Raw genomic sequence first — 26,995 nt, 5'->3', positions numbered from 1 at the left:
TAACAGCGGGAACATGAAGCCGCCACTCTTGGTGTTTATTGTGTATCTGCTATGGTTGAAAGACAGTCACTGCGCACCCAATTGGAAGGACAAAACTGCTATCAGTGAAAACCTGAAGAGTATGTTTGGTTTCTTATCTGTGCTGTGTCCTGTTTGCATGTTGGTTGTCCTGCTGGGGTTTATAGTGAGTCGCAGTTGAGAGATAACCATATTCGCTGTTTTCACGGTGAAACGTTCTCAAGGCGCTTAAACCAAGTCATCATGACGCCAAACATCTGGGTAAAAATAGAAAATTCCAATCACGTCTCTGCAGGCGTTCACATTTCCAGATGTTTGTATCATGTAGATACAACTTGCCAATTTTTTCACTGCATTTTTTTGTATCATCCAGATGGTTGGTGTCATCTCAGCACAGCTCTAATGAACAGTGAAATACTTTTCTAGCATTTGAAAAATTTAAACCATTAATCTGTGCAATTATTCTTAAACTAGTGAAAGAATGGGTTATAATTACATTGAATCTGGTTGTTCTGTGGCCATTAACTTGCAACCTTTGCTTGGTGATATATACTTTGGGTACTTAATATTTAGAAGAACAAATTAGCTAAAATGTAGCTGATTTAGGGTCTGTAATTAAAATCAGAGTCAAGAATAAGCTCCTTAGTAGGCCATGTTGGCTATTTTGAACAGGGAATGACAATGAATTTTAAACTTACTAAGGGCTTATTAAAGCTGTATAAGACACGTCCATTGAGTTATTAAGGAAGCTCGTATTACATGGGATACTTTCTAGGTCTCGTGCCTCCTTATTAGGTAACTGAAGCTGAAAGAAAGAGAAATTGCTGACTGTGTTTGAGGTCCCCAGCTGGGCACTTAATATAAATTATGAAGAAAATGCAAAATTTTCTCTAATATAAACACACTTGAGTCTTAAATGAAAGAAAAAAATGGATAAATGAAAACAGGGCCTGAGCAAGATGACAAGAATGAGGTTCAGTGAACTCTATTTGTTTAGGCACTCACAAGTGAGAAGTAGAAGGTATGGTCCGTGTGGCAGCTGGGTCCATGTGGCAGCTGACAGCTAATTCATTATGATCTGCTTTCAGAATATGAGCCTATAAAAGAACAATTAAGCCTCTCTTTTGGAGACATGAAAGGTTGGTGAACTTGGTGTTTTGTAATCTGATCAGATCTCAAAGAAAAAATTGCCACGTGTCTTTCAGGTTTTTCTGAGGTGGGGGAGATAGATGCAGATGAAGAGGTGAAGAAGGCTTTGACTGGTATTAAGCAAATGAAAATCATGATGGAAAGAAAAGAGAAGGAACACACCAATCTAATGAGCACCCTGAAGAAATGCAGAGAAGAAAAGCAGGTACAGTCATTGAAAATAATGTCCGTTCTTACACAGATCTGGACCAGAAATACTGCACTTGTTAGTACGATTGATGAATTACTTATTTTCCTTAGTAATAAATTTCATGGGTAGCTGCTTTTATTTGAGGAAAAGTTTAAGGGAAGCTTCAGATTTCCTTGAAGAACATATTTCGTGTAGGATAGGCTTCTGCAAGACTCCAACCCAGAATCTGGGGGATTCATCTCTGTTTAAGTGCTGCTTTCTCAAAAATAGATTATTCTTGGTCTCTTCTGAGTTAGGATATTGAGTCAAAAGTATTTGAAGAGTTTTTTTTACTAGATCAGTGGTCTCCAGAGTTTTTGTTTTTTGTTTTTTGTTTGTTTCTGTTTTTGAGACAGAGTCTCGCTCTGTCACCCAGGCTGGAGTTGATCCCGCTCATTGCAACCTCCACCTCCCGGGTTCAGGCGATTCTCCTGTCTCAGCCTCCCTAGTAGCTGGGATTACAGGCTCCTACCACCCCGCCTGGCTAATTTTTGTATTTTTAGAAGAGACGGGGTTTCACCATGCTGGCCAGGCTGGTCCCGAGCTCTGGGGCTCAAGTGATCCACCTGCCTCAGCCTCCCAAAGTGCTGGAATTACAGGCATGGGCCACCATGCCTGGCCCAGAGATTTTTGGTCTCTCATTCCTATGACCAAAAAATTTGTTACCACTCACTCCTAAATATATGCATATTCATTTACTTATGAAATAGATACATGAATTGCTACCATTGATATCTCAAGGCACAATATGTATTTAAGGTGAGATTCATCATTAGCGAGTGTGGATATAAGTCCACATTTCAAATAATCTTCTAGATATTTTGAAACTTTTAGCCGACTTGCCAGATCTAATTAGATCACCATAGTTTTCCTTTGTCACTTGGCCAATAAAGAGCTCATAATGATCAAGTGTCAGCTCTGCCATTTGCTTTTGGTCCACTTGAGCTTAAATTATTCATTTTTAAAATCTGCCAAGTTTGGTTTTTTTTCAAGAATCTTGTTAAGCCTCCTGTCCATTTAGTGAAGGTTACTTTAGTTAAAACTAGATAATAAAATCCATCAGTCTACCTGAGTTCTCTTACATGGCAACTCATTACAATTGGGTGCATGTGAACAGAGCAAGGGAACTATAGTTGATTCTTCTGGAATGTAGAGGATCCCCTTTTTCCCAAGGTCATCACATACAGTTGGGCACACACAGTATCTGACACATGCATCTCAAGAGAGTACCATGTATATCCAATAATGCATCAGCCTAATCACTTTTTCAAATTCAAATAGCTTTATTTAATAGCTATAGCTTGAACTACATATTTTATCAATGGAGAATACATATTATATTCAAATGTCTTTGGAAGATGTAAAAAATTGTTCATATGCCACAGTATAAAGTTCAGTAAATTTCTAAATTATAGACATTGAATAGCTTGCAGTTTAATGACATTAATAATTAACATCACACTCAAAACAATGACTTTTTTAAAAAAGGTTATCTTCAAACATTACCCTTAAATCAAAGAGGAAATTAAAACTGTAACAAAAATAATTTGGAAAATATTTTCAATTTTAATGTTGAGAGTAAATTACTTTTTAAATTTATTTTTATTTTTTGAAAAATGTTAAGTTGTAAAATACATATAACAAAATTTACCATCATAACCATTTTTAAGTGTGCCGTTCAGTAGTGTTAAATACATTCATACTGTTGTGCAACCAATCTCCAGAATTATTTTCATCTTGCAAAAACTGAAAGTCTATACATATTAAACAATGCCCCATTCCCCCCACCCCAGTCAGATTTTTAATTTAAAAATACAAGTGGAAGTTCTAATATTTTCTATCTATCCCTCTATCTATAAAGTTGTAGGCCACTGAATTCCAGATTGCTGCTTGCATCTTTTTACTTCTGAGCATCATGGCCTCTGGGAGTCTGTTAAGCAACTGGAGCCGGGTAGTGTGACAGGCTGACCCCAAAGCTGTGTGTCAGCGTCACCGGACTGGTTGATGTTGCAGCCCCACCTACTGCCCTGAGTCAGTCAGCGTTCTGGCAAGGAAAGGAGAATGCCTGACCAGCAGCTGCAAACCCTTCTCCCTTTTGGCAGCAATCAAAAGATTTTGAGGAAATCTAAAATAGCTCCTCATCAGGAAAATGTGGAAGCCCCTCCAGCTGGGATCTTCCCTGGTGGGCTTGTGAGCCTGGCCATCTGGGAATAGAGACACTAGATAGCACTAATACACTCTTCACAAAACACATTATCACATGGAATGTTTTGAACATCTGGGTAAACCACTACTTTCATTTTATAGCTAAGAAAACTGGGGTTTGAGATGTTTGTTAATTAACATGTTACTCCAACACTCTAATGAATGAACTGAGATAAAGTCAGCAGATGTGTGCACGGGGGACCCAGTGATTTTCCGCTTTTCTCACTTCCCTGAACCTCCTGGCAAGGAGGACAGGGTATACAGCTTTAACAAGAATATTCCACTTTGGGTGGGTCAAGTAAGCAAATGTGGATTTCACTTCTGGCCCTGAAGAATCCAAGCAACTAGTAGAATTTTTGTTTATTCTTAAAAATCTTATTGTACAAAAATTCATTGAATTATACTCTTAAGTTTGAGGCACTCAATTAGAAAGTTAATCGGAAAAAAAAAAATCTGTTTAACCCTGAGTATCCCTCCCTAAAATTACTTAAAGCCTAGAATAAAGGTCAGTTTAGACAAATTATGAATTGGCAAATATGGTGTTAGCAACCCTAGTCTCCCAGTATTGAGCCCCACCCATTCTCAAGAGTACTGCTCAGTGGTGACCCAGCATCCTCACTGCCCCCTTCCACCACCCCTCCTTATTAATATTTAGTGAGACTATCTGAAACTTATTAAGTAGGAAACCCTAGAGAAGGTTAGAGTGACTTGACCCCCAAATCAGGTTTTATTTGTATGTGTTTTTAATGAAATGGGGTCTTGCTATGTTGCTCAGGCTGGTCTTGAACTCCTGGGCTCAAGGGATCCTCCTGCCTCACTTCCCGAGTAGCTGGGATCACAGGCACTAGCCACCATGCCTGGCTCAATGCCAGGTTTATATAGCGCTTTTGATAAACTGTCAACTATAGGAATAGAGTTATAAGCGTGAATCTGCCAGTTGGTACAATGTCTAGTAGGAAATGGAAGGCGTCGACAGGATATTCCTTAGGAATGTTTACTAGACAGAGGTCTACTTCTTCCATGGCAATGTTTCACTTCCAAAACTTGGGACCTGTGATTTGGTAACTGTTTTTTGTTCTGCTTCTGGGCAGTGAATGGAAGGAAGCCTGAGAGATACTAGTTATTATACTGGACTAGTTATAATAATAGATGTCTTGCCTATGATAATGGATACTAGGTATAATAATAGATGCCTTGCTTGTTTAGCTCATTTAATGCAAAGACCTTGAGAAGTAGATACTATTATTCCTATTATTCTTATTTGCAAATGAGGAGACTAAGGCTTATACATATTAAGTAATTTGCCCAAGGGTACATAGCCACTGTAGTTTGGAATTGGGAATATTAGGATTTTGTCTTATGAGGACAATGAGCAGAATATGTAAAATTGGGACTGATTGAGAAAATCCTGGAGGTATTGTTACTTGCCTTGGAGAAACAACCTTTTTTTTTTTTTGAGACAGAGTCTCACTCTTGTTGCCCAGGCTGAAGTACAATGGCACGATCTTGGCTCACTGCAACCTCCGCCTCCTGGGTTCAAACGATTCTCTTGCTTCAGCCTCCCAAGTAGCTGGGATTACAGGCACCCACCATCACGACCAGCTAATTTTTGTATTTGTAGTAGAGACAGGTTTTTACCATGTTGGCCAGGCTGTTCTCAAACTCCTGACATCAGGTGATCCACCCGCCTCAGCCTCCCAAAATGCTGGAATTACAGGTGTGAGCCACTGCACCCTGCCGAAAAACAACCACTTTAAGATGTAAGATTCAGCCAGGTGCGGTGGCTCATGCCTGTAATCCCAGCACTTTGGGAGGCCAACGTGGGCAGATCACTTGAGGCCAGGAGTTCGAGATCAGCCTGGGCAAAATGGTGAAACTCTGTCTCTATTAAACATACAAAAATTAGCCAGGCATGGTGGCACGCATCTGTAGTCCCAGCTACTCAGGAGGCTGAGGCAGGAGAATCTCTTAAACCTGGGAGATGGAGGTTGCAGTGAGCTGAGATTGCACCACTGCACTCCAGCCTGGGCGACACAGCCAGACTCTGTCTCAAAAAAAAAAAAAAAAAAAAAAAGATGTAAGATTCCAAAATTGTTCTACAAAGTCCAAGGACACACACACACTCCTGTCTGGGTCAAAATGTGTATTGGCAAGCTGGGGCCCTGGCAGTTTTCTTACGTGGATCATAGCAAATGCTACCTGGCTTAGCAGCCAAACTTTACAATGAGGACAACTGACAAATCCTAGCCAGGCAGAGAAGATGTGGAAGATTGACAGTGCCCAGGTGATTCTTTGGGCTTAATACTCCAGGAAAGGGTCATTTCCATTAGCTCTGCGGCTGTCTTCTTATGGCCAGATCCATTATACTCACTTCATTCCCCTGCACGATATCTCGGCATGGAGGGGGCTGGGGTTCAGAAGTCCACACTTGCAGGGAAGCCAGAGGTTTAGGCAGGGGCACAGGAAGAAAGGTCTGTTGCACCATGGTGCTGACCCATGAGGCACTCCAGGGGCAGGGCTGAGGCTCGCAGGGACAGGTGCCACTGCTGCTGGGCTCCTCACCACCCAGAGCAGGACTTGGCCAAGTATAGCAAGCACCACAAGGGGGAGCACTGGGAATATAAACAAGAAGAACAAAGCTTGTTTATATTCCTATTTATATTTATTTAATATTACATTATATATATTTATTATATTACATTCTAATTGCAGAGATGCCATCCTGCATCTCTGCAATTAGAATGTAACTCAACGGGAACATTTAACTTGCCATACAAGAATTGCACTTCCTTGCAATGTTTAAGGATATACAACAATTAAAGACAGTGTAAATAAAAGAATTAAAATATGCCAGCTTTATAAACTGTAAAGCCCACTTTCCCCATGCCCCAGTGGATGAGAACTGAAGACAGACTTACCGGTAAATAGGTAAATCACAGTTGTTCCCAGATCGGGATGGCATCTTCATTGTCAGGTCACCCACACCTAGAGTAATGTCTGTCACATAGCAAACACTCAGTAAATACTTATTGAACAAATGAATGAACAGATGAATAAGATTTACAGTCTTCAATAGGAATCAATCAGTGCTCTTTTCTTAAACTAAACAGAAAGCTTTGGGGGAGATCTGACAGCTGCGAGGCACCTGAAGGAGAAAGAATGAAAAAGCAGTTTAGAATGTGTACATTTCAAAGGGTGAAATCAACTAAGGTGCATATAGATCATGAAACGGAAATTGGACTTTTGTTTCTACTTTTAATTAGGAGGCCCTGAAACTTCTGAATGAAGTTCAAGAACATCTGAAGGAAGAAGAAAGGCTATGCCGGGTGTCTTTGGCAGATTCCTGGGGTGAATGCAGGTCTTGCCTGGAAAATAACTGCATGAGAATTTATACAACCTGCCAACCTAGCTGGTCCTCTGTGAAAAATAAGGTAAGAGAAAAAGAGAGCTCAAGACTTCACAGTTCTTAAGGCACCTATTTCAGCTTACTTTTTTATTAATTTATGTTAATATTTAGAATGGAGATGCCTGATCTGATGAGGCCTTTTGCTTTCTAGAATCTAATACTAATGTTTACGTACCATCACCTGTGTATACGCAATTTATAAGGTAGAGCATCCATTCAGTGGACACTGAATGCATCTCTTAAAATATCCTGGCTTTCTGCCTTGTATTTGTTATTTGTGAACATGTTCCCACTAGATAGTAAGCTGTTTAAGGGCAGGGATCATATCTTATTTGTCTTCACTTATGCATTGGTGGCATCCAGTAAATGTTTACCAAACTGCATTTGGAATCATAGCATTGCAGTCTCTGATTTCAATCCACATTAATTTTTCCTTCTGGAGGCCAAATATTTAAAGATACTCTCTGCCTCCCAAATCTTACCTTCAACATGCTTGCCTCCTTATGCATAACATACACACACACACACACACACACACACACACACACACACACCTTCACGTCCCCTTTTGCCCTACCCATGTATGTAGGACTGGCATGTTTTCTTTTTTGTACCCTTTGGTTATCTTCTGAGCAGAGGGATCACAGAGGGTGGTGACCTGAATAGGATGAGCTCTGCCCCACTAACGGCTCCAATTAAGCTAGATTTTTCTCCCCCTTCAAGAAGTGAGCTGAATACAAAATTGAGTGGAATTTCACGCTCCATATTAGAGCACATACTAATTAGGGTATGCTCCTGGCTTGGCAATGCCATACTCAATTATAAAGGGAGCAACTACTAAGATAATGAATGCGCCAAGTTAATTTGCCTCCACTATTAATTGCATCTGCTCTATTTTTAGAGCTACTGTCACCTGCTAATACACCAGAATATGGTGTAATGAGCACCAGCAGGAAGTCAGGAGATATGGGGACCATTCCCATCTGGGTCAGTTGTGTGATCTTATGAACACTTCTTGGGGCTTTAAAGGTTTGTTTTTGTGGATGAAGAGTCAAGTAAACAGAAGCTGGTAGAGGGAGAGGCAGACAATCCACCCAAATTCTTTTCTTTATTTTTTTCATGAGACGGGGTCTGGTTCTTTTGCCCTGGCTAGAGGGCAGTGGTGCCATCTTGGCTTACTGCAGCCTCCACCTCCTGGGTTCAAGTGATTCTCTTGCCTCAGCCTCCTGAGTAGCTGGGATTACAGGCGCCCGCCACCACGCCTAGCTAATTTTTGTATTTTTAGTAGAGACAGGGTTTTACCATGTTGGCCAGGCTGGTGACCTCAGGTGATCCACACACCTTGGCCTCCCAAAGTGAAAACTTGACCTTTTTAGGCTATTGGTGGGCAATGTAAACCAGGAGAAATTTCAGATCCTGTTTCCATAGGCAAAGGCAAAGTCAGGTATAAGAGGGTTAAGAAATTATCTTAAAGTTAATTGCCTCATACTAGCTTGCCCAGAATTATTCTTGATTTGAAATGACTACTGTAAGTTGACTTTAAAATTTGCAATAAGAAATGGTCCAGGGCCGGGTGCAGTGGCTCACCCCTGTTATCCTAGCACTTTGGGAGGCCAAGGCATGTGGATTACCTGAGCTCAGGGGTTCGAGACCAGCCTGGGCAACACGGTAAAACCCTGTCTGTACTAAAATACAAAAAAAATTAGCCAGGCATGGCGGCGTGCGACTGTAATCCCAGCTACTCGGAAGGCTGAGACAGAAGAATCACTTGAACCCAGGAGGCGGAGGTTGCAGTGAGCCGAGATGGTGCCACTGCACTCCAGCCTGAGTGACAGAGCAAGACTCCATCTCAAATAAGAAAGAAAGAAAGAGAGAGAGAGAGAAAGAAAGAGAAAAGAAGAAAGAGAAAGAGAGAAAGAAAAAGAAATAAAGAGGAGAGAAAGAAAGAAAGAAAGTCGAGAAAGAAAATAATTTTTTATTCCATTTCTCTCCCCTACTCTACTCCACAGATTGAACGGTTTTTCAGGAAGATATATCAATTTCTATTTCCTTTCCATGAAGATAATGAAAAAGATCTCCCCATCAGTGAAAAGCTCATTGAGGAAGATGCACAATTGACCCAAATGGAGGATGTGTTCAGCCAGTTGACTGTGGATGTGAATTCTCTCTTTAACAGGAGTTTTAACGTCTTCAGACAGATGCAGCAAGAGTTTGACCAGACTTTTCAATCACATTTCATATCAGATACAGACCTAACTGAGCCTTACTTTTTTCCAGCTTTCTCTAAAGAGCCGATGACAAAAGCAGATCTTGAGCAATGTTGGGACATTCCCAACTTCTTCCAGCTGTTTTGTAATTTCAGTGTCTCTATTTATGAAAGTGTCAGTGAAACAATTACTAAGACGCTGAAGGCAATAGAAGATTTACCAAAACAAGACAAAGGCAAGTATTAAAAGATTACTTTTACTTAGAGGTTTACACTAAAGTCAAGTTTTGTTTAGCTTCAGAAATGGTAGACATTTCTGAGTCACATTGTATAGCGTTTCTTGAAGAGACAGTTTATGGAAAATGTTTCAGAGCCTCTTAAAAGAAGCTTTGAAGTCTGCTAAACACCATCCCTCTTCCATCATTGTTGAGAACTGAACTCTTTCTAGAGCAAATTTTCAAAGCGGAAAGAAAAAAATGCTAATAGGTTGAGAACTTGAAAAAAAAAAAACCAGTTCCCTCATTTATTATTTCTTTATTTATTTTATTTTGTGACGGAGTCTCACTCTGCCACCCAGCCTGGAGTACAGTGGTGTGATCTTGGCTCACTGCAACCTCTGCCTCCCAGGTTCAAGCAATTCTCCTGCCTCAGCCTCCCAAGTAGCTGGGACTACAAGTGTGCACCACCACGCCCGGCTAATTTTTTTGTATTTTTAATAGAGACGGGGGTGTCACTATCTTGGCCAAGATGGTCTCAAACTCCTGACCTCAGGTGATCCACCTGCCTTGGCCTCCCAAAGTGCTGGGATTGCAGGCGTGAGCCACCATGCATGGCCATTTCCCTCATTTATTAAAGCTCATGTAGATGCTCAGCTCTATTCTGCTAAAGCATCAGAGAGCTTCTTTAAAATTGATCTGGAATCCTCAACTCCCAGTTTGAGAAGCCCACTCTCACATATAACCAGAGCAATTTAGTGCCCTCCTCTGAATCACTACAATCATTCCTTAAATCATAAAATGTATGCATAAAACCACAAAAAATGCTCATAAACCCCAAACGACAGAAATATTAGATAAGAATTGCCTTCTACCAACACTAATCATGCCTCATGGCATCCATGTTGGAGACACAATACTGCTTTATGTTTTAAGGCAGCAGATATCTTCTGTGGGCTTCTATGGAGTAAATTAGATAGAGCATTCGAGAAATGAGAATTGCCATGAGGGTCAAGTGTAGGATCTGCATTTCCTTTGTTACTGTATTGACCACTAAGCCAGGTTGAAGGCTGCTCCCCTCTGAGATGAAAAATAAAATGGGCTCCTTCTATCTATTTTTCTTTTTCTTTTTTTCTTTTCTTTTCTTTTTTTTTTTTTTTTTGAGATGGAGTGTTGCTCTGTTGTCCAGGCTGGAGTGTACTGGTGTGATCTCGGCTCACTGCAACCTCTGCCTCCTGGGTTCAGTCAATTCTCCTGCCTCAGCTTCCCGAGTAGTGGGGATTACAGGTGCCCGCCACCACGCCTGGCTAATTTTTGTATTTTTAGTAGAGACAGGGGTTTCACCATGTTGGCCAGGCTGGTCTCGAACTCCTGACCTCAGGTGATCTGCTCACCTTGGCTTCCCAAAGTGCTGGAATTACAAGCATGAGGCACCACACCCAGCCAGCCACCACACCCAGCCAGCCACCACTCCTGACCCTATCTGACTATTTTTCAATTATATTAGCTGTAGCTGGCATCATCTGAATCAGATTCTCAAAATCGCCATGACATTACATAACTGGCCTCTACATAGGAGAGGTTTACCTTTCAGAAACTGAAGCTAGGAAACAGTGCATTACATCCTTCAGGTCCCATCGTTCCATGAACAGAGAACAGCCATCATTACTGGAATTGTTGGGTTCTATTTCAGAGTCCAGTGGACTTTTTTTATAAGTCAATTCTTTGGTCTGGTAGTCCATTCTGAGGTTCCAAATTCATCAAATATTCAGGATAAACACCAGGCGAGTAGACTAAATCTATCCAGGCTGGGTGGTATTAAGTGATTTTAGCCTGACTGTTTACATGGATATCAACTGTCTTGGAATAACATTGAGAATATGTTCATTAGAACAAAAGGGCTCCTCCCCTCCATGTTGTGTAGCAGCCTTACACAAGCATTGGTTACATTCCCATGTGCACAGGACTGTCAGTAGTGATTCAGACATGCCAGAATCTAGATAATTTTTCAACCACTGTAACCCCCTCCCACACACCAGCTACGAACATAGGTTTCCACTGTCTGCCACCATTGCCTTCTCACTCACACAGCTGGGGGCCAGCCCTACTCTCAGCTGCCTCACACGCACCCTCCCCAGCCCCTCTGTGCCACTTCCATCTCAGTGATGACCTGGAAAGCCAAGGTCCCCTGTGAATGCAAATATTAAAGACAAAAACAAAATAGCAACCAAAAAAGTCTGTGTTACACTATTGTACTCTTCTTTCTCCAGTATCCCGCCCCTAGCCAGACAGTACACAGAAGCTACCGCAGAGGAGACACTGTCTTCCCAGATGAGCAAATGTGGACTGTTTATCAAGAATAGTCAGGCAGGGGCTCTACAGCACTTGAATGTGGTTTCCATCACTTTTCTGGACAGGTAGTTGGTGAGGAATAAGCCTACTGCCCCTAGAAAATCTGCCTAATGACTTAACACTTTGAGTTTTGCCCCTTGTGGTAGGCAAAATAATGACTGCCCAAAATATCCCTACCCTAATCCCCAGAACCTGTGAATTTATGTTATGTGGCAAAGGGAAAGTAAGGTTGCAGATGGAAATCAATTTGTTAATCAACTGACTTTATTTTTATTTATTTTTTGAGACAGAATCTTGCTCTGTCACCCAGGCTGGAGTGCAGTGGAATGATCTTGGCTCACTGCAACCTCCACCTCCAGGGTTCAAGTGATTCTCCTGCCTCAGCCTCCCGAGTAGCTGGGATTACAGGCGCTCACCACACCTGGCTAATTTTTGTATTTTGAGTAGAGGCAGGGTTTCGCCATGTTGTCCAGGCTGGTCTCGAACTTCTGACCTCAAATGATCCGCGCACCTCGGCCTCCCAAAGTGCTGGGATTACAGGCATGAGCCATCATGCCCGGCCTCAACTGATTTTAAAATAGAGAGAGTATGCTGGATTATCCAGCTGGATTCAATGTAATCACAGGGTCCTTAAAAGTGGAAGAAGGAGGCAGAAAAGAATTAATAGTAGCAGCCACAAGAGAAGGACTTGGCTCGACTTTGATGACCTTGAAGACAGAGGAAGGGGCCAGGAGCCGAGGAATGTAGGTGGCCTCGAGGAACTGGAAATGGTATAGAAATGAATTCTCCTCTAGAGCCTCCACAAAAAACTAGCCCTACTGACATCTTTTTTTTTTTTTTTTTTTTGAGACCGAGTCTTGCTCTATCTTCAGGCTGAAGTGCAGTGGTGCAATCTTGGCTCAGTACAACCTCCGCCTCCTAGGTTCAAGCGATTCTCCTGCCTCAGCCACCTGAGTAGCTGGGACTACAGGCACGTGCCACCACGCCCAGCTAATTTTTGCATTTTTTTTTTTTTTGAGACAGATGACATCTTGATTTTAGCCTAGTGAGACCCACTTCAGACTTCTGACCTAAAAGACCAAACAATAATGAATTTGTGCTGTTTCAAGCCACTGAATCTGTGGTAGCTGTAAGAGAGCTAACAATAATAGTAACTGACCAACATTTACTGAGCAAGTTCTGTGTGGCAACCTTCATGGATGGGCCTTATTGGTCATGATTGTTTAAAGGGCCAAAATTAGAAAAATAGCTAACACTGAATTATGAACACCAGGAAAAGGAGAGCGGAAATAAAAAGAATCAGAAATATCTTGATAATTAATGTTATTTTTGTTGAGTATAGGTTCATTTTGGTCTCATATTTCTTTCCTACCTTGGTCCTTCTGGACCTCAGTTCCTGAATCTGTTGAAAGCGAATAGGTCCAGGAAAGTAGCTCTTGGAATTATCTTCATTTGTCTTAGGAATCCCTGGAAAGAACAGATGAGATCGTGTTCTACTGTAGCTTGACAAGTGCAGGGGGCTGGGACACCTGGTTCTAATGTTAGTTAACATTAATTTTCGCATGGGAGAAACAGACAGGCAGGTGGGAGAGTAGATGATTTAGCTCAGTGACTGCACTGGAAGTAGCTCCCTGGAAGGGTTCTGAGGTTCTGTCAAGGCTAGACTAAGCGAGGTGATGGATTGTGCTGTGGCTGCAGGATGGGGAATTAGTGTCATATGGGCCTAGAATTTGTCATCCTTGGTGTACACACCAGGTATTAATCTAGATGCTAGAGATAAAATGATGATTATGACACAGCCTCTGACTTCCAGGAGCTCGGTCCAGAGAAAGGAAAACAGATTAGTGAACAATTACATCACCATATTGTGGGTAAAATGGCAGAAGAAGGTATGGAAGAAGGACAAGATTAAAATGGCAAGACCAAGTCCCTTCCCTCAAGAGGCTTAGAGTCTAATGGAAAAGATAAGAAAGCAAACACTACATAATGCAGGAATTAATTCTACACTGGAAATTCTCACAGGGGGCTATACAGGGCAAAGAAGAGGGTCCAGGAAAGCAGCTGGGAGAAACTGACTTTCTGGTCACCAAAGAGGATGGGTGCCTTACATGCCATTCTATCGAACAGTGCTTCGCTGTTTTTAAACTATGGACTTTGCAATTTATCTCAAAATATAACGTTTCATTTTTAAATGCTGAGGATTTAATATAACAGAAAATCATCAGGTTGTAAATTAGTAATACATGTTTCCTAATGTCAAACAGTCTATTGGGAACCGCCAATTTTCTGTTGGATAGACTTCTCTTTTACACATTTTTATATGGATTGTTAATTCTCCTGGGGAAAAAACTTCTCAAAACTTGATCGGCTTTAGATATTTTCCTAAATCTTTGACCTCCTGTTCATAACAGTATATGCATCTCCACACACACATACTCGCACACATATGTGTGTGTATATATATATGTGTGTGTGTGTGTGTATATACATATATATGAGAAATGCAAAAAAAGAATAGTAATAAAATAACCACCTATCACCCACTTTAAGAAACAGACATTTCTAATATCTTTGAAACTTCTTCCCAATTATAGCTTTAAAAATCAATTATCAAAGGGTTTTTTAAAATACAGAAAAGTCCAAGAGAAAAAGTGGTTCACAATCACCTATTTACTTAATCCTATTGACATCAGAAATACTAATGATATAAATAAGACAAACGATTTTTAAAGTAATCAAATATATAAAAGAACAAAATAAATGAAAGCTGCCCTCTCCTACCTTATCAACTCCCTCTTCTAAAAGATAGTTATTAATAATTCTTCATGACTCCTCCTAGAAAATAAAATTACATGCATTAATATATGTGTGTATACAGTACTAATAAATTTCTAGTAATGAGATTCTTGGATTCAAGAGTGTGCAATTTTTAATAGCTGTTCAGTTGTCCCAGGAAATTATTGCACCAACGTGCATTTCTGTGTCTAAATATAGGAAAAAGGGCCAGGCGCGGCGGCTCATGCCTGTAATCCCAGCACTTTGGGAGGCCGAGGTGGGTGGATCATTTGAGGTCAGGAGTTCAAGAAACCAGCCTGGACAACATGGCGCAACCCCATCTCTACTAAAAGTACAAAGATTAGCTGGGCTTGGTGGCTCTCGCCTGTAATCCCAGCTACTTGGGAGCCTGAGGCAGGAGAATCACTTGAACCCGGGAGGCAGAGGTTGCAGTGAGCCAAGATCCCGCCACTGCACTTTAGCCTGGGCAACAGAGCAAGACTCTGTCTCAAAAATAAATAAATTAAATACATACATACATATAGGAAAAAGATTTTGAAAGCACTGGTAAGAAAAAGCTGCGGCATTGTCTCCACTTCTTCAAAGTGCAAACTCTTATGACACTAACGTGTAAATGTTATGTTCCCTGTAGCCCCTGACCACGGAGGCCTGATTTCAAAGATGTTACCTGGGCAGGACAGAGGACTGTGTGGGGAACTTGACCAGAATTTGTCAAGATGTTTCAAATTTCATGAAAAATGCCAAAAATGTCAGGCTCGCCTATCTGAAGGTAAATAATTGCTATTTTGTTTTTTATTCTACTTTAAGTTCTCAGGTACATTTAGTTATAAAGTTTCGGTGCCACAAAAGAAATAGCACTCGAATATAAAATTTTCTTTTTAATTCTCAGCAAGACAAGTTACTTCTATAGAAGGGTGCACCCTTACAGATGGAGCAATGGTGAGCGTGCACTTGCCAAGGGAGGGGAAGGGGTTCTTAACCCTGGCAACGCACGTGGCCCCTGCTGCTGTGTGGTTCCCCTATTGGCTAGGGTTAGACCGCACAGGCTAAACTAATTCCCATTGGCTAATTTAAAGAGAGTGACGAGGTGAGTGGTCTGGAGGGAAAAATGGTTATGACAGAGCGGGTAATCGGAATGAATCAGCGTGAAGCATGTAATCGGAATGAGTCAGGGCAGAGCATGTAATCGAAAAAGGTTGCTTTACGAGGAAATTAAGTTTAAAAGTAGAAGGCAAAGAATTGAACATACTGACATATTGATTCTTTGGAAAGAAATTTAGAACTCACATCTAACAATTTTTTAGGGTTTCTTTAGTATTCTGGACAGAGGACAAAATCTCATTCTCACAAGCATACTGGATTCATTTGCTTTCCTCCAAGCACTTTTTTGCAGGCTCATTTCCATCTGGGGGCGTTCAATGTAGGTTTATAAACTGGTGTTTTGTTTGTTTGTTTTATGAGACGGAGTCTTGCTCTGTTGCCCAGGCTGGAGTGGCACAATCTCGGCTCACTGCAACCTCCACCTCTCGGGTTCAAGCAATTCTCCTGCCTCAGCCTGCCAAGTAGCTGGGATTACAGGCATGTGCCACCACGCCCGGCTAATTTTTTTGTATTTTTAGTAGAGACGAGGATTTCACCATATTGGCCAGGCTGGTCTTGAACTCCTGACCTTGTGATCAGCCCACCTCGGCCTCCCAAAGTGCTGGGATTACAGGCATGAACCACCGTGCCTGGCCCGGTTTATAAACTTTTATTATTCCAAAGTATGTCATTCTTTCACTTTCTTTAATACGCTAATTGTTCTTGTGATTTTTTTTATGATTAATGACCAAACACTACTGTGTGCAAAAGAAAAACCTTGAGCAAATTAGTGCAACTCCTTCCTTCTTACCGCAAGCAAAAAGAACCCCTGCTCCTGACCATGAAAGAAACCTTTCATTCTGTTAATCAGTGTTTAGACAAGTGAAATATTTTTTTGAAAGTGGCATTGGCTCTTTCCCATTGGTGGGTTAATTAACTAATTAGCATTTAAATAGGGAAAGTGGCTTCTCCTCCCAAGCCCCAGGAATCCTTTTCCCTCCCTTTCTAGTTCCTTCCCCAGGAAGGAAATCATTCTCCCTTTCCTCCATCCCTCCCCTCATTCCCTTTCCCTTCTCCAGACTAAAGTCACTCCTCCAACCCCACCAGGGCCAAATTACAACTTTTCTTATATAAAACAAGAGCTTTTGATTCCTATGCTTCTGCATTTTATCTCACTAAAGCCCTAAGGGAAGGAAATTTTCAAAGTGTGGCTAATGGCTTACAGTAGGAAATTGGAAGATACAGGACGGACAGAAATCAACATGTCAGTAAATTCTACAACACTAGCTAGAGATTTGGGGCAAGTCATTTATGCTGTCTAGGCCTCAGTTGAGTAATTTGTAAATAAAGGACTCAAGATAATCTTTGGGTTCTAACAAAATTCTTCTGTAAAACAGTGGTCCCCAGCCTTTTGGCACCAGGGACTAGATTCGTGGAAGACAATTTTTCCAAAGATGGTGGGGCAGGGGACACGTTTGGGGATGATCATCAGGCATTATTCTCCTAAGGAGCGCTCAACCTAGACCCTTTGCATGCACAGTTCACAATAGGGTTTGTGCTCCTGTGAGAATGGAATGCCTCTGCTGATCTGACGGGAGGCGGGTCTCAGGCAGTCAGGCTTGCTCACCTGCCGCTCACCTCCTGCCGTACAGCTCCGTTCCTAAGAGGCTACAGGCTGATACGGGTCCATGGCCCGTATAGTTGGGGACCCCTGCTATAAAGGAAGTTCAGAAAAATCAGATTATAATTCATTTACTACCAAGTAATAGCTCTTTTGCCCTTAACTTCCCACAGTGAAGACCACTGGAGTAATTTATATCAACACAAACAACAAAAAGCATGGTCAGTGGAAACTCCTGTCCCTCCCTTTGCTTTCTCTCCGCAATCTAACAATGAGCAACTTGCAACAAATTTCGCTGTTCAGAGAAAAGGGAGAATGGAATTGTCACAATAGTTTCTGTCACCTAGGCTGGAGTGCAGTGGTGTGATCTTCGCTCACTGAAACCTCTACCTCCTGAGTTCAAGCGATTCTGCTGCCTCAGCCTCCAGAGTAGCTGGGATTACAGGCATGTGCCACCATACCTGGCTAATTTTTGTATTTTTAGTAGAGATGGGGTTTCACCATATTGGTCAGGCTGGTCTCGAACTCCTGACCTCGTGATCCTCCCACCTCAGCCTCCCAAAGTGCTGGGATTACAGGTGTGAGCCATCGCGCCTGGCCAACAAATTGTTACAATGTTAAACAACATAATATCCTAAACATATTGGCTCTTAAAGTATCATTAGATACACCACAATACTAATAAAGGTTACCTTTGGGTTTTAAGATTAAAGATGATTTTTAAAAATACTTCTTTCTGTATTTTCCAAACTTTTAACCATAAACATAAGATATTCCTTGACTTAGGATAGGATTATGTCACAACCCATCATAAGTTTGAAAAATCGTAAGTTGAACCATTGTAAGTTGGGGATCATATGTACATGTATGCATATATGATATCTTTAAAATTTGACTTTTTTACATATTACTTTTATTTAATCACCTTGCTCAAGGAGCCTGTAAATTACATATTAATATTCTCCATTATGAAATAAGTCTTTCCATTATGCAAATTAATGCACTGCAGAGGTTCTAAACATCTATATGCTTTGCAACTCGAAAGGAGTAAGTTTCCCTTTCTAATTTTTTTATTCAATTAAATAAAAAAACATGAGTTTAATAGAGTCTATTAAATTAGATCATTATTCGAGTGGTTAGTAAACCTGTTTAGAGTCGACAACACTCCCTTTCTCTTTTTTTTTTTTTTGTGCCAGAGTCTCGCTCTGTCGCCGAGGCTGGAGTGCAATGGCACGATCTTGGCTCACTGCAACCTCCACTTCCCAGGTTCAAGTGATTCTCCTGCCTCAGCCTCTCGAGTAGCTGGGATTACAGGCACCCGCCACCATGCCCAGCTACTTTGTTGTATTTTTAGTAGAGATGGGGTTTCACCATGTTGGTTAGGCTGGTGGCGAACTCCTGACCTCAAGTGATTTGCCTGCCTCTGCCTCCCAAAGTGCTGGGATTACAGGCGTGAGCCACCATGCCCAGCCCCTTTCTCCTTTTTAAATATCACCAGCCTGGGTTCTTTGTTTTTTGTTTTGTTTTGTTTTTGTTTTTGTTTTTTTTGAGACGGAGTCTTGCTCCGTCGCCCAGGCTGGAGTGTAGTGGCACAATCTTGGCTCAGTGCAACCTCCGCCTTCTGGGTTCATGCCATTCTCCTGCCTCAGCCTCCTGAGTAGCTGGGACTACAGGCGCCCACCACCATGCCCGGCTAAATTTTTGTATTTTTAGTAGAGACGGGGTTTCACCGTGTTAGCCAGGATGGTCTCGATCTCCTGACCTTGTGATCCACCTGCCTCGGCCTCCCAAAGTGCTGGGATTACAGGCTTGAGCCACCATCCCTGGCCTCCAGCCTGGGTTCTTATTGCCACTGAATTCTCAGGTTAGTTGGGCTAGTGAGGAAGTCAGGTTACATGGGCCACAGAACAAGAACAAGGATTGTTTTTTCTCTCCCTCTTCCACTTCATTCTCTGTCAGCCTCTCCCCACCTCAGTAGTTGGTCTTTTCTCCCCCTTCTTTTGAAAGCAGAGTCCATTATACAAATGGACTTGTTTACTTCTCCACATCCCTCTTGTGCAAATTTTCTGCCATGGACACCTCTACCCCAGCTCAGAATGTATATTAGACAATTTTGACCTCTAGAATGTCTTATTGGGCAGAAAAGTGTTTGGAAAGCGTTGCTCCAGGTAGCTTTGATTATAAATTGGACCTTTTCACGGGGTTACCTAGAGCAGTTGAGAGTGCTCTTTCTCCTGGCCAGGTGCAGTGGCTCATGGCTGTAATCCCAGCACTTTGGAAGGCCGAGGTGGGTGGATCACCTGCGGTCAGGAGTTTGAGACCAGCCTGGCCAACATGGCGAAACCCCGTTCTACTAAAAATACAAAAATTAGCCAGATATGGTGGCACGAACCTGTAATCCTAGCTACTCAGGAGGCTGAGGCAAGAGAATTGCTTGAACCTGGGAGGCAGAGGTTGCAGTGAGCTGAGATCAAGCCTCCAGCCTGGGCCTCAGAGCAAGACTCCGTCTTGAAAAATAATAATAATAATAAATAGATAAATAAAATTTAAAAAAATAAAAAAGGAGTGCTCTCTCTCCTGAATTGCTGACTCGAGGACTCTCTCAGCCTGTTTTATCATTTGGAAGGGGAAATAATATATCTGCTTCATACACATCTTTAGAAGTTTAAATAAAATGTCTGAAATATCAATGATTCTCATTATTCAAATATTTGTTTTTTAAGTCACAGTTGCGAGGTTATATACAGAAGCATAGGTTTTTATAACAGAAAAATAGACACTTAATATACTGACCTCTTACAAAAATAGTCCTGCTCAAGCATCCCATCTATGTATCATTAACATCTATTTCTTTCTACCCAGCTAAAATAGTTTATTAATAATCCTTGAATATCACAAGATAATACAGAATAAATCAGATAATACATTAAAATGCACCTGATAATCAATATGCACCAGATAATGGACACAGTATACATCAGATAATACAGTACAAATTCAATGAAAGTTTAGTGTTGCAAAGGTAAAATGTAAAGAATGTCCTAATGTGCTCCCATGCTGCTTAAAACTGTTATTATAAATTGCTTTTTATTATAAATATATAAAGAATGATGTAATAGGCCAGCCATGGTGGCTCATCCCTGTAATTCCAGGTCGTTGGGAGGCTGAGGCAGGAGAATCACTTGAGGTTAGGAGTTTGAGACCAGCCTGGCCAACATGGTGAAACCCTGTCTCTACTAAAAATATAAAAATTAGCCAGGTGTGGTGGTGCGCACCTGTAGTCTCAGCTACTCCGGAGGCTGAGGCAGGAGAATCGCTTGAAACCAGAAGCCGGAGGTTGCAGTGGGTCGAGATCGAGCAACTGCACTCCAGCCTAGGTGACAGAGCGAGACTTTGTCTCAGGAAAAAAAAAAAAAATTCTCAGTCACCTAGATTGAGAAATAGAACATTACCAAAACAGACAAAGCCCCACTGTGTTCCCATCCACATCACATTCACTTTATCTCCTCAAAAGGAAAGTGCTATTTTGAATTTAGTATTAATTATTTCCTTGCATTTCTTCCTACTCATATCATGTGCCTATATACATATAATATATACAAATGCCAATATCATACATAGCAATGTTTTACATTTCGATTTTTGCATTGTCAATGTAGAATTTTTAAACTTAAAAATATGCTTCATACAGCCGGGTGCGGTGGCTCATGCCTGTAATCCCAGCACTTTGGGAGGCCAAGGCGGGTGGATCACGAGGTCAGGAGTTCGAGACCAGCCTGACCAACATGGTGAAACCCCATCTCTATTAAAAATACAAAAAAAAAAAATTAGCTGGTCATGGTGGCGTGTGCCTGTAATCCCAGCTACTCAGGAGGCTGAGGCAGGAGAATTGTTTGAACCCAGGAGGCAGAGGTTGCAGTGAGCCGAGATCGCACCATTGCACTCCAGCCTGGGTGACAGAGCGAGACTCCATCTCAAAAAAAAAAAAAAAAAGCTACATACAAACATGAAACGGGCACGTGTCTGGCTGGGCGCGGTGGCTCATGCCTGTAATCCCAGCACTTTGGGAGGCCAAGGCGGGCAATCACTTAAGGCCAGGAGTTCGAGACCAGCCTGGTCAACATGGTGAAACCCCGTCTCTACTAAAACTACAAAAATTAGCCAGGCATGGTGGCATGCACCTGTAGTCCCAGCTACTCGGGAGGCTGAGGCACAAGAATCACTTGATCCCAGGAAGCAGAGGTTGCAATGAGCCAAGATTGTGTCACTGCACTCCTGCCTGGGTAACAGAGTGATACTCTGTCTCAAAGAAACAAACAAACAAAAAAAAAAACAAAGAAAAGAAAAAGAAAAAAGAAATGGGCACATGTCAAATGTTAATTTGACTATTTAACTTATTAATGAAGGAACCAGCAGGGTGTTAGAGCTGGGTCAAAGAAGTATAAGGGAGACTGGAGTGCTTACAGTCAAGCAGAGACAGAATGCTGAAAGATTATGAAATTAGATATGTTAGTTAATATTCGAAAGGGCAACTAAACTGTAAATCTTGCCATTATCTTTTCTATCAGACCAAAATAATTTACATCTCTACTAGACAAACATTTGCCACTTTTCAATCCATAATTTATGGGTAATTTCATGGAGTCTGGCCCTAATCAACAGTAAATAGTAAAGCCAACAAAGGATCTCTTCCCTAGACCTTGAAGTGATCTTTGGGTGGACCCCTTAGACAATAATTTAGTATGACATTGAGAGGAAACGCAAGCCTGGGCAGCATAGTGAGACCCGCCTCTACAAAAAAATTAAAAATTAGCCGGGCATGGTGGTGTGAGCCTGTAGTCCTAGCTACTCAGGAGGCTAAGGTGGAAATAGCACTTGAGCCCAGGAGTTCGAGGCTGTAGTGAGCTATGATCATGCCATTACACTCCAGCCTGGGTAACAGAGCGAGAACCTGTCTTGAAAAAGAAAAAAGAAAAAAGAAAAAGAAACAAAAGGAAATGCAGCCATTTTTTTGCCTTATTTCCAAGTTCTGGATAATTTTTCTTTTTTAACAATATAAATATTATCACTTATGTATTCTTTTGCAATATGGCTTTTCACTCAGTGTAGTTTGCAAGGGTTAGCCATGTGAATGCATGCTGCTCTAGTTCATTAATTCACTGTTGTATGTTGGTCTATGTAGGCATATCACAATTTATTCATTCCCTAGCTGAAGTACATTTGCTTTCAAGGTTTTGCTATTATAAATAAATCTCATACCTTTAATCAAATAATAATTTTGTCTCTTCAATTAGCTTTGATTTACTTTGTTCTAATACTAAGCACACAACTATAATTTCATTATTGATAAATATAAAATATTTTCCAAAACATCACAAATCTTTTTTTTTTCACTATTTACTATACACTTTTGGTCTTAATTTAAAGCGGCTTCACTATATGTGGTTCTTTTCCTCTTTTCCCATACTAATTACTGGTACTGGACATATACATCCAAAATCAAATAGTAGTGTCCTTTTTAAGGGATAAATGGGATGTGATGTAGAAGGGGCATAGTAGGGACTTCATCTGTTTTGGCAAATTTTTTCTTAATATAGGTGGTAGGCATGTGGAATTTATAACAAAAAGTTCTGTCTCCAGCCCAGTTTGTGTTACATAAAACCATATAATTAACAGTTAAACTGGATCTGGTTTGACACAGATGTAGACGATATTAATAATTACTCCAGAACAACAGGCATAACTAAAAACTCCCACAGGCAAAAGGGGAAAATAGAGAATGTAAGGGCTGGGACTTAAGCCCATGTTGCCCACCTCCAAGTTTCATGGACTTTTTCCTTCTCCACATTACTTTCTTCTCTGCTAGACTGTCCTGATGTACCTGCTCTGCACACAGAATTAGACGAGGCGATCAGGTTGGTCAATGTATCCAATCAGCAGTATGGCCAGATTCTCCAGATGACCCGGAAGCACTTGGAGGACACCGCCCATCTGGTGGAGAAGATGAGAGGGCAATTTGGCTGGGTGTCTGAACTGGCAAACCAGACCCCAGAAACAGAGATCATCTTTAATTCAATACAGGTAAAGGAGAGACCCAAGAGCAGATACGGAAATGACATGTGCATACCTTGATTTCACTGTTAATTTACTTATGAATTGTATCTGAATTTGAAAACAAGCTGTAGGAGGTATTCATATTTCCATTGTGATTGCCTTCAGGCTGACTTGATTTAATGTAGTTCATGGTCTTTAGAAAACAAGAAAGTCCATAAAGAAAATCAATTTAAAACACAAAATACTTTCTAATCTAGAAATGGCTATTTCTGCTTAGAGTTATAGGGCTATAACTGATAGAGGTAACCTTGAAGAAATATGGCCAATGTAGGTTTTAGGAGAGAAGACTTACAAATAAAGCAATTTGAGTTCAAAATTTGACTCTGAAACTTACCAGCTGAGTAAGCTTGGGAAAGTACCTCAACCATTCTAGGCCTCAGTGTTCCACCTGTAAAATGGTAACAATCATAGCTATCTTAACGTGTACACCTATAAAGTGATTAGTATAGATTTCTTATACAAAACAAGAGCTCTGTAAATTATAGCTCTTATTAGTTGCTGACACAATAAAGCCACTGAGTTATCTTGAGAATTAAACATTTATATGTTACTCGTCACATAAAAATACATTGCCAGCTGGGTGCAGTGGCTTATTCCTGTAATCCCAGCACTTTGGGAGGCCGAGGTGGGTGGATCACTTGAGGTCGGGAGTTTGAGACCAGCCTGGCTAATGTGGCGAAACCCTGTCTCTACCAAAAACATAAAAAATTAGCCAAGTGTGATGGCACACACCTGTAATCCCAGCTACTCAGGAGGCTGAGGCAGGAGAATCACTTGAACCCGGAAGGCAGAGGTTGCAGTGAGCTGAGATCGTGCCACTGCACTCCAGCCTGGGCGACAGAAGGAGACTCTGTCTCAAAAAAAACAAAAATAAAAACGTATTACCATCTTAAATTCCACCTATACCATGACTCCCAGATTCAGTCAATAACTTTTTGCATAACATGCAAGTGACTTTTCTTCCTAAGACATCCCCCCTCCAACACACACACATTACCTTAATCTACAAATGCACCAGGCTAGTGATTCCTGATGAGGCTGGTTTTGAGGGGTTCCCAAAAAGACTTGGATACAAAAATTACTGGGCAGAGCAATTGAAGATGCAATATTCTGTCTGTAGTATGTTAGGTTATGTTGGTGCCCTATCCAGATCCCTGGGGATCCCTTTTACCAGCTCCCACTGGTGCTGGTGCTGCTGCTAACTGCTTATCTCTGAAACTTTCTCCCAAAGATTGCCCTTGGAGCACTTATGCCCCAGAGCTTCCTGCAGGATCAGGCTGAGGCTAACGGTCATCTGAAGCCATATCCTTGCTTAGCTTCTTTCACTTCTCTAGTTTGCTTTCCTCATCCCCTTAAAAGTTGCACCTGAGAGCATTCTTTATAAACCACTTCTGTCAGAATCTCAGGCACTGCTTCTAGGAAATTAGACTTACGGCATTCTATAATCCAGCATTTCCCTCTTTTTTCAAACTACAAAGCTGTGGATCATGCATGATTTGAGAAATAAGTTTAGAAAGTCACAGCAAGCTCATCAAAAAACAAAATTAAAAACCATACAAAAAATAGAATAGGACAAAGTAGAAAATATTAGCATGCATTGCATTTCATAAGTCATATGCACATCATGGAATTTCATTTCCATTTTGTATGTGTATATGTGTGTAAACATATATACACATATGTAGACATACGTGTGTGTTTTGAATCATGATATCAAGTGTATTCATTACTACAGACCACAGTTAAAGAGTTTTGAAAGCCACTGTTCCAATCCCTGCCAGCTCTCTGATTCTATAACTCTATTAGATTACACTTGAGGAAGGTAAAATAATTCAATATATTTGATCATCCTCGCATATATAGACTTCTAGTTTAACGAGGAAAAAGTCTTGTATTGAAGAATAAAACTTGAAGAAAAATTTTAGCAGTGCTTTCAACCTTTAGAAATCTACAGTCAATATTTAGTTGTTTTTACCATTGTCAGTATTTTCTATTCTGTGCTTTGATTTACTTCCATTCTAGTGTCTCTGAGTAACATAACAGATTTATCTAAAATTCTTTATGCTGATAACAAAGGCACTTCTATATAAAAACCTCCACATAAAATAAAATTATGGTTTTCAATTATACATTTTTATAACAATTATTACCACTTAAGAGCATTTACTGGGTGTCAGGCAATGTTCTAAGAACTTTTTCCATATATCAGATCATTTAATACTCTCAATGACCCGATAAGGGAAGTAGAATTCTTTCCCCAGTTTTTCAAATGAGGCACAAAGGAGGTTAAGCAACTTGTCTGAGCTCACACAGCTAGTAAATGGTAGAACTAGAACTCAAACTCAAGCAGTATTTCTCTAGAATCAGTGAACGTAACCACTTTGCTACACTGCCTGTGAAGTTACTTTTCTCAAAACAGCTCCTATTTCACCATGTAAAGAAAAGTACAAACCCATAAAATAGCAAGTGCTGAAGAGAAGCCTTATGAAAGAAATATACAAATTCCAGCAAGTGAAAACGGTTGTGGCCCCTGGTTGTGTAATAGTTACATGGGTGTTGACTTTACAATTATTTAAACCAAACATAAATACTTTACGCAGTTTTTATGTATGTTATACTCACAGAAAGAGAAGAGAAAAAATTTTAAATCATTCTCTTAAGGTTACATCAAGTTGTGTATCAGTTCAGTTCCATTTAAATGATTCAAATCAAAGTCTGTGCATTTGAGAATTCATTAAGAGAGTAACATACATGTTATTCATTAAGAGTAACATAAATTTTGCATTGATTCTTGCCAAAATCACACCTACAACCATAAATTGTAAATTTCTAGGAAAACTCAGTACAAAACTTGGTGCAATGCAATAAAGTTTGTGGCACAGACAGTAATACTCAGCAAACATCCCACCTCCTCTCTCATATTTTCCAGCTCCCCTTGTGGTTAAACGTTGCCATGTGGCAAGTTCTGGCCAGTGAAGCGTGAGCAAAACTGAAAAGGGTTCTTTGTAGATTGAGACAGTGAAGAGCCTATGTGTGCTCATCTATTCTCTTTTTCTGCTGAGGGCACAAAGAAAGTCATGAAATCATGTGCTACAGCTATGAGATAATGTGCCTTTGCCTACCAGGCTTCTTAGTGTTTACTGGTGTGGAGCCCTTGTAATGGACACATAACATGAACAAGAAATAAATCTTTGTTGCATGAAGCCCTAGGAATGCCAGGACTAATCTGTTACCTCAGCACAACCTAGCCTATCCTGACTAAGGTGGTATTAAATTACTATTGAATGTGTATTGGGATTTAGTAAACTTTTACTGTATAATCCTTCTTCTGTAGGTAGTTCCAAGGATTCATGAAGGAAATATTTCCAAACAAGATGAAACAATGATGACAGACTTAAGCATTCCGCCTTCCTCTAATTTCACACTCAAGATCCCTCTTGAAGAAAGTGCTGAGAGTTCTAACTTCATTGGCTACGTAGTGGCAAAAGCTCTACAGCATTTTAAGGAACATTTTAAAACCTGGTAAGCAGAGTGCCTGGTTAGGAATGCCTTGTTGACAGGAATAGTTAATTCTCAAAAGGGAAAAACAAAACTTGTTTCAAAA

The 26,995-nt window shown here is 40.8% G+C and overlaps 1 protein-coding gene across 1 annotated transcript; it reads left to right on the top strand.

The window, feature by feature from the left end:
- CLUL1 (clusterin like 1) lies at nt 1-26,995 on the top strand. The gene is made up of 7 exons (XM_016933414.2): nt 1-119; nt 1,224-1,372; nt 6,865-7,032; nt 9,017-9,449; nt 15,208-15,345; nt 23,144-23,358; nt 26,726-26,995. Exons 1-7 carry the CDS (start codon nt 14-16, stop codon nt 26,915-26,917), a joined length of 1,401 nt encoding a protein of 466 aa, XP_016788903.2. The 5' UTR covers nt 1-13; the 3' UTR covers nt 26,918-26,995.

Source organism: Pan troglodytes, chromosome 17 (assembly GCF_028858775.2).
Source record: "Pan troglodytes isolate AG18354 chromosome 17, NHGRI_mPanTro3-v2.0_pri, whole genome shotgun sequence".
Classification (NCBI taxonomy): Eukaryota; Metazoa; Chordata; class Mammalia; order Primates; family Hominidae; genus Pan; species Pan troglodytes.
This window is presented reverse-complemented; position numbering and strand designations above follow the sequence as displayed.

What these genes read in the sequence shown, in the direction of transcription:
- CLUL1 (XM_016933414.2), top strand. Translation starts at nt 14, where the DNA reads ATGAAGCCGCCACTCTTGGTGTTTATTGTGTATCTGCTATGGTTGAAA. An exon ending in TCAGGCTCGCCTATCTGAAG is followed by an intron (nt 15,346 to 23,143) that starts GTAAATAATTGC and finishes CTTCTCTGCTAG; the next exon opens with ACTGTCCTGATGTACCTGCT. An exon ending in TCATCTTTAATTCAATACAG is followed by an intron (nt 23,359 to 26,725) that starts GTAAAGGAGAGA and finishes CTTCTTCTGTAG; the next exon opens with GTAGTTCCAAGGATTCATGA.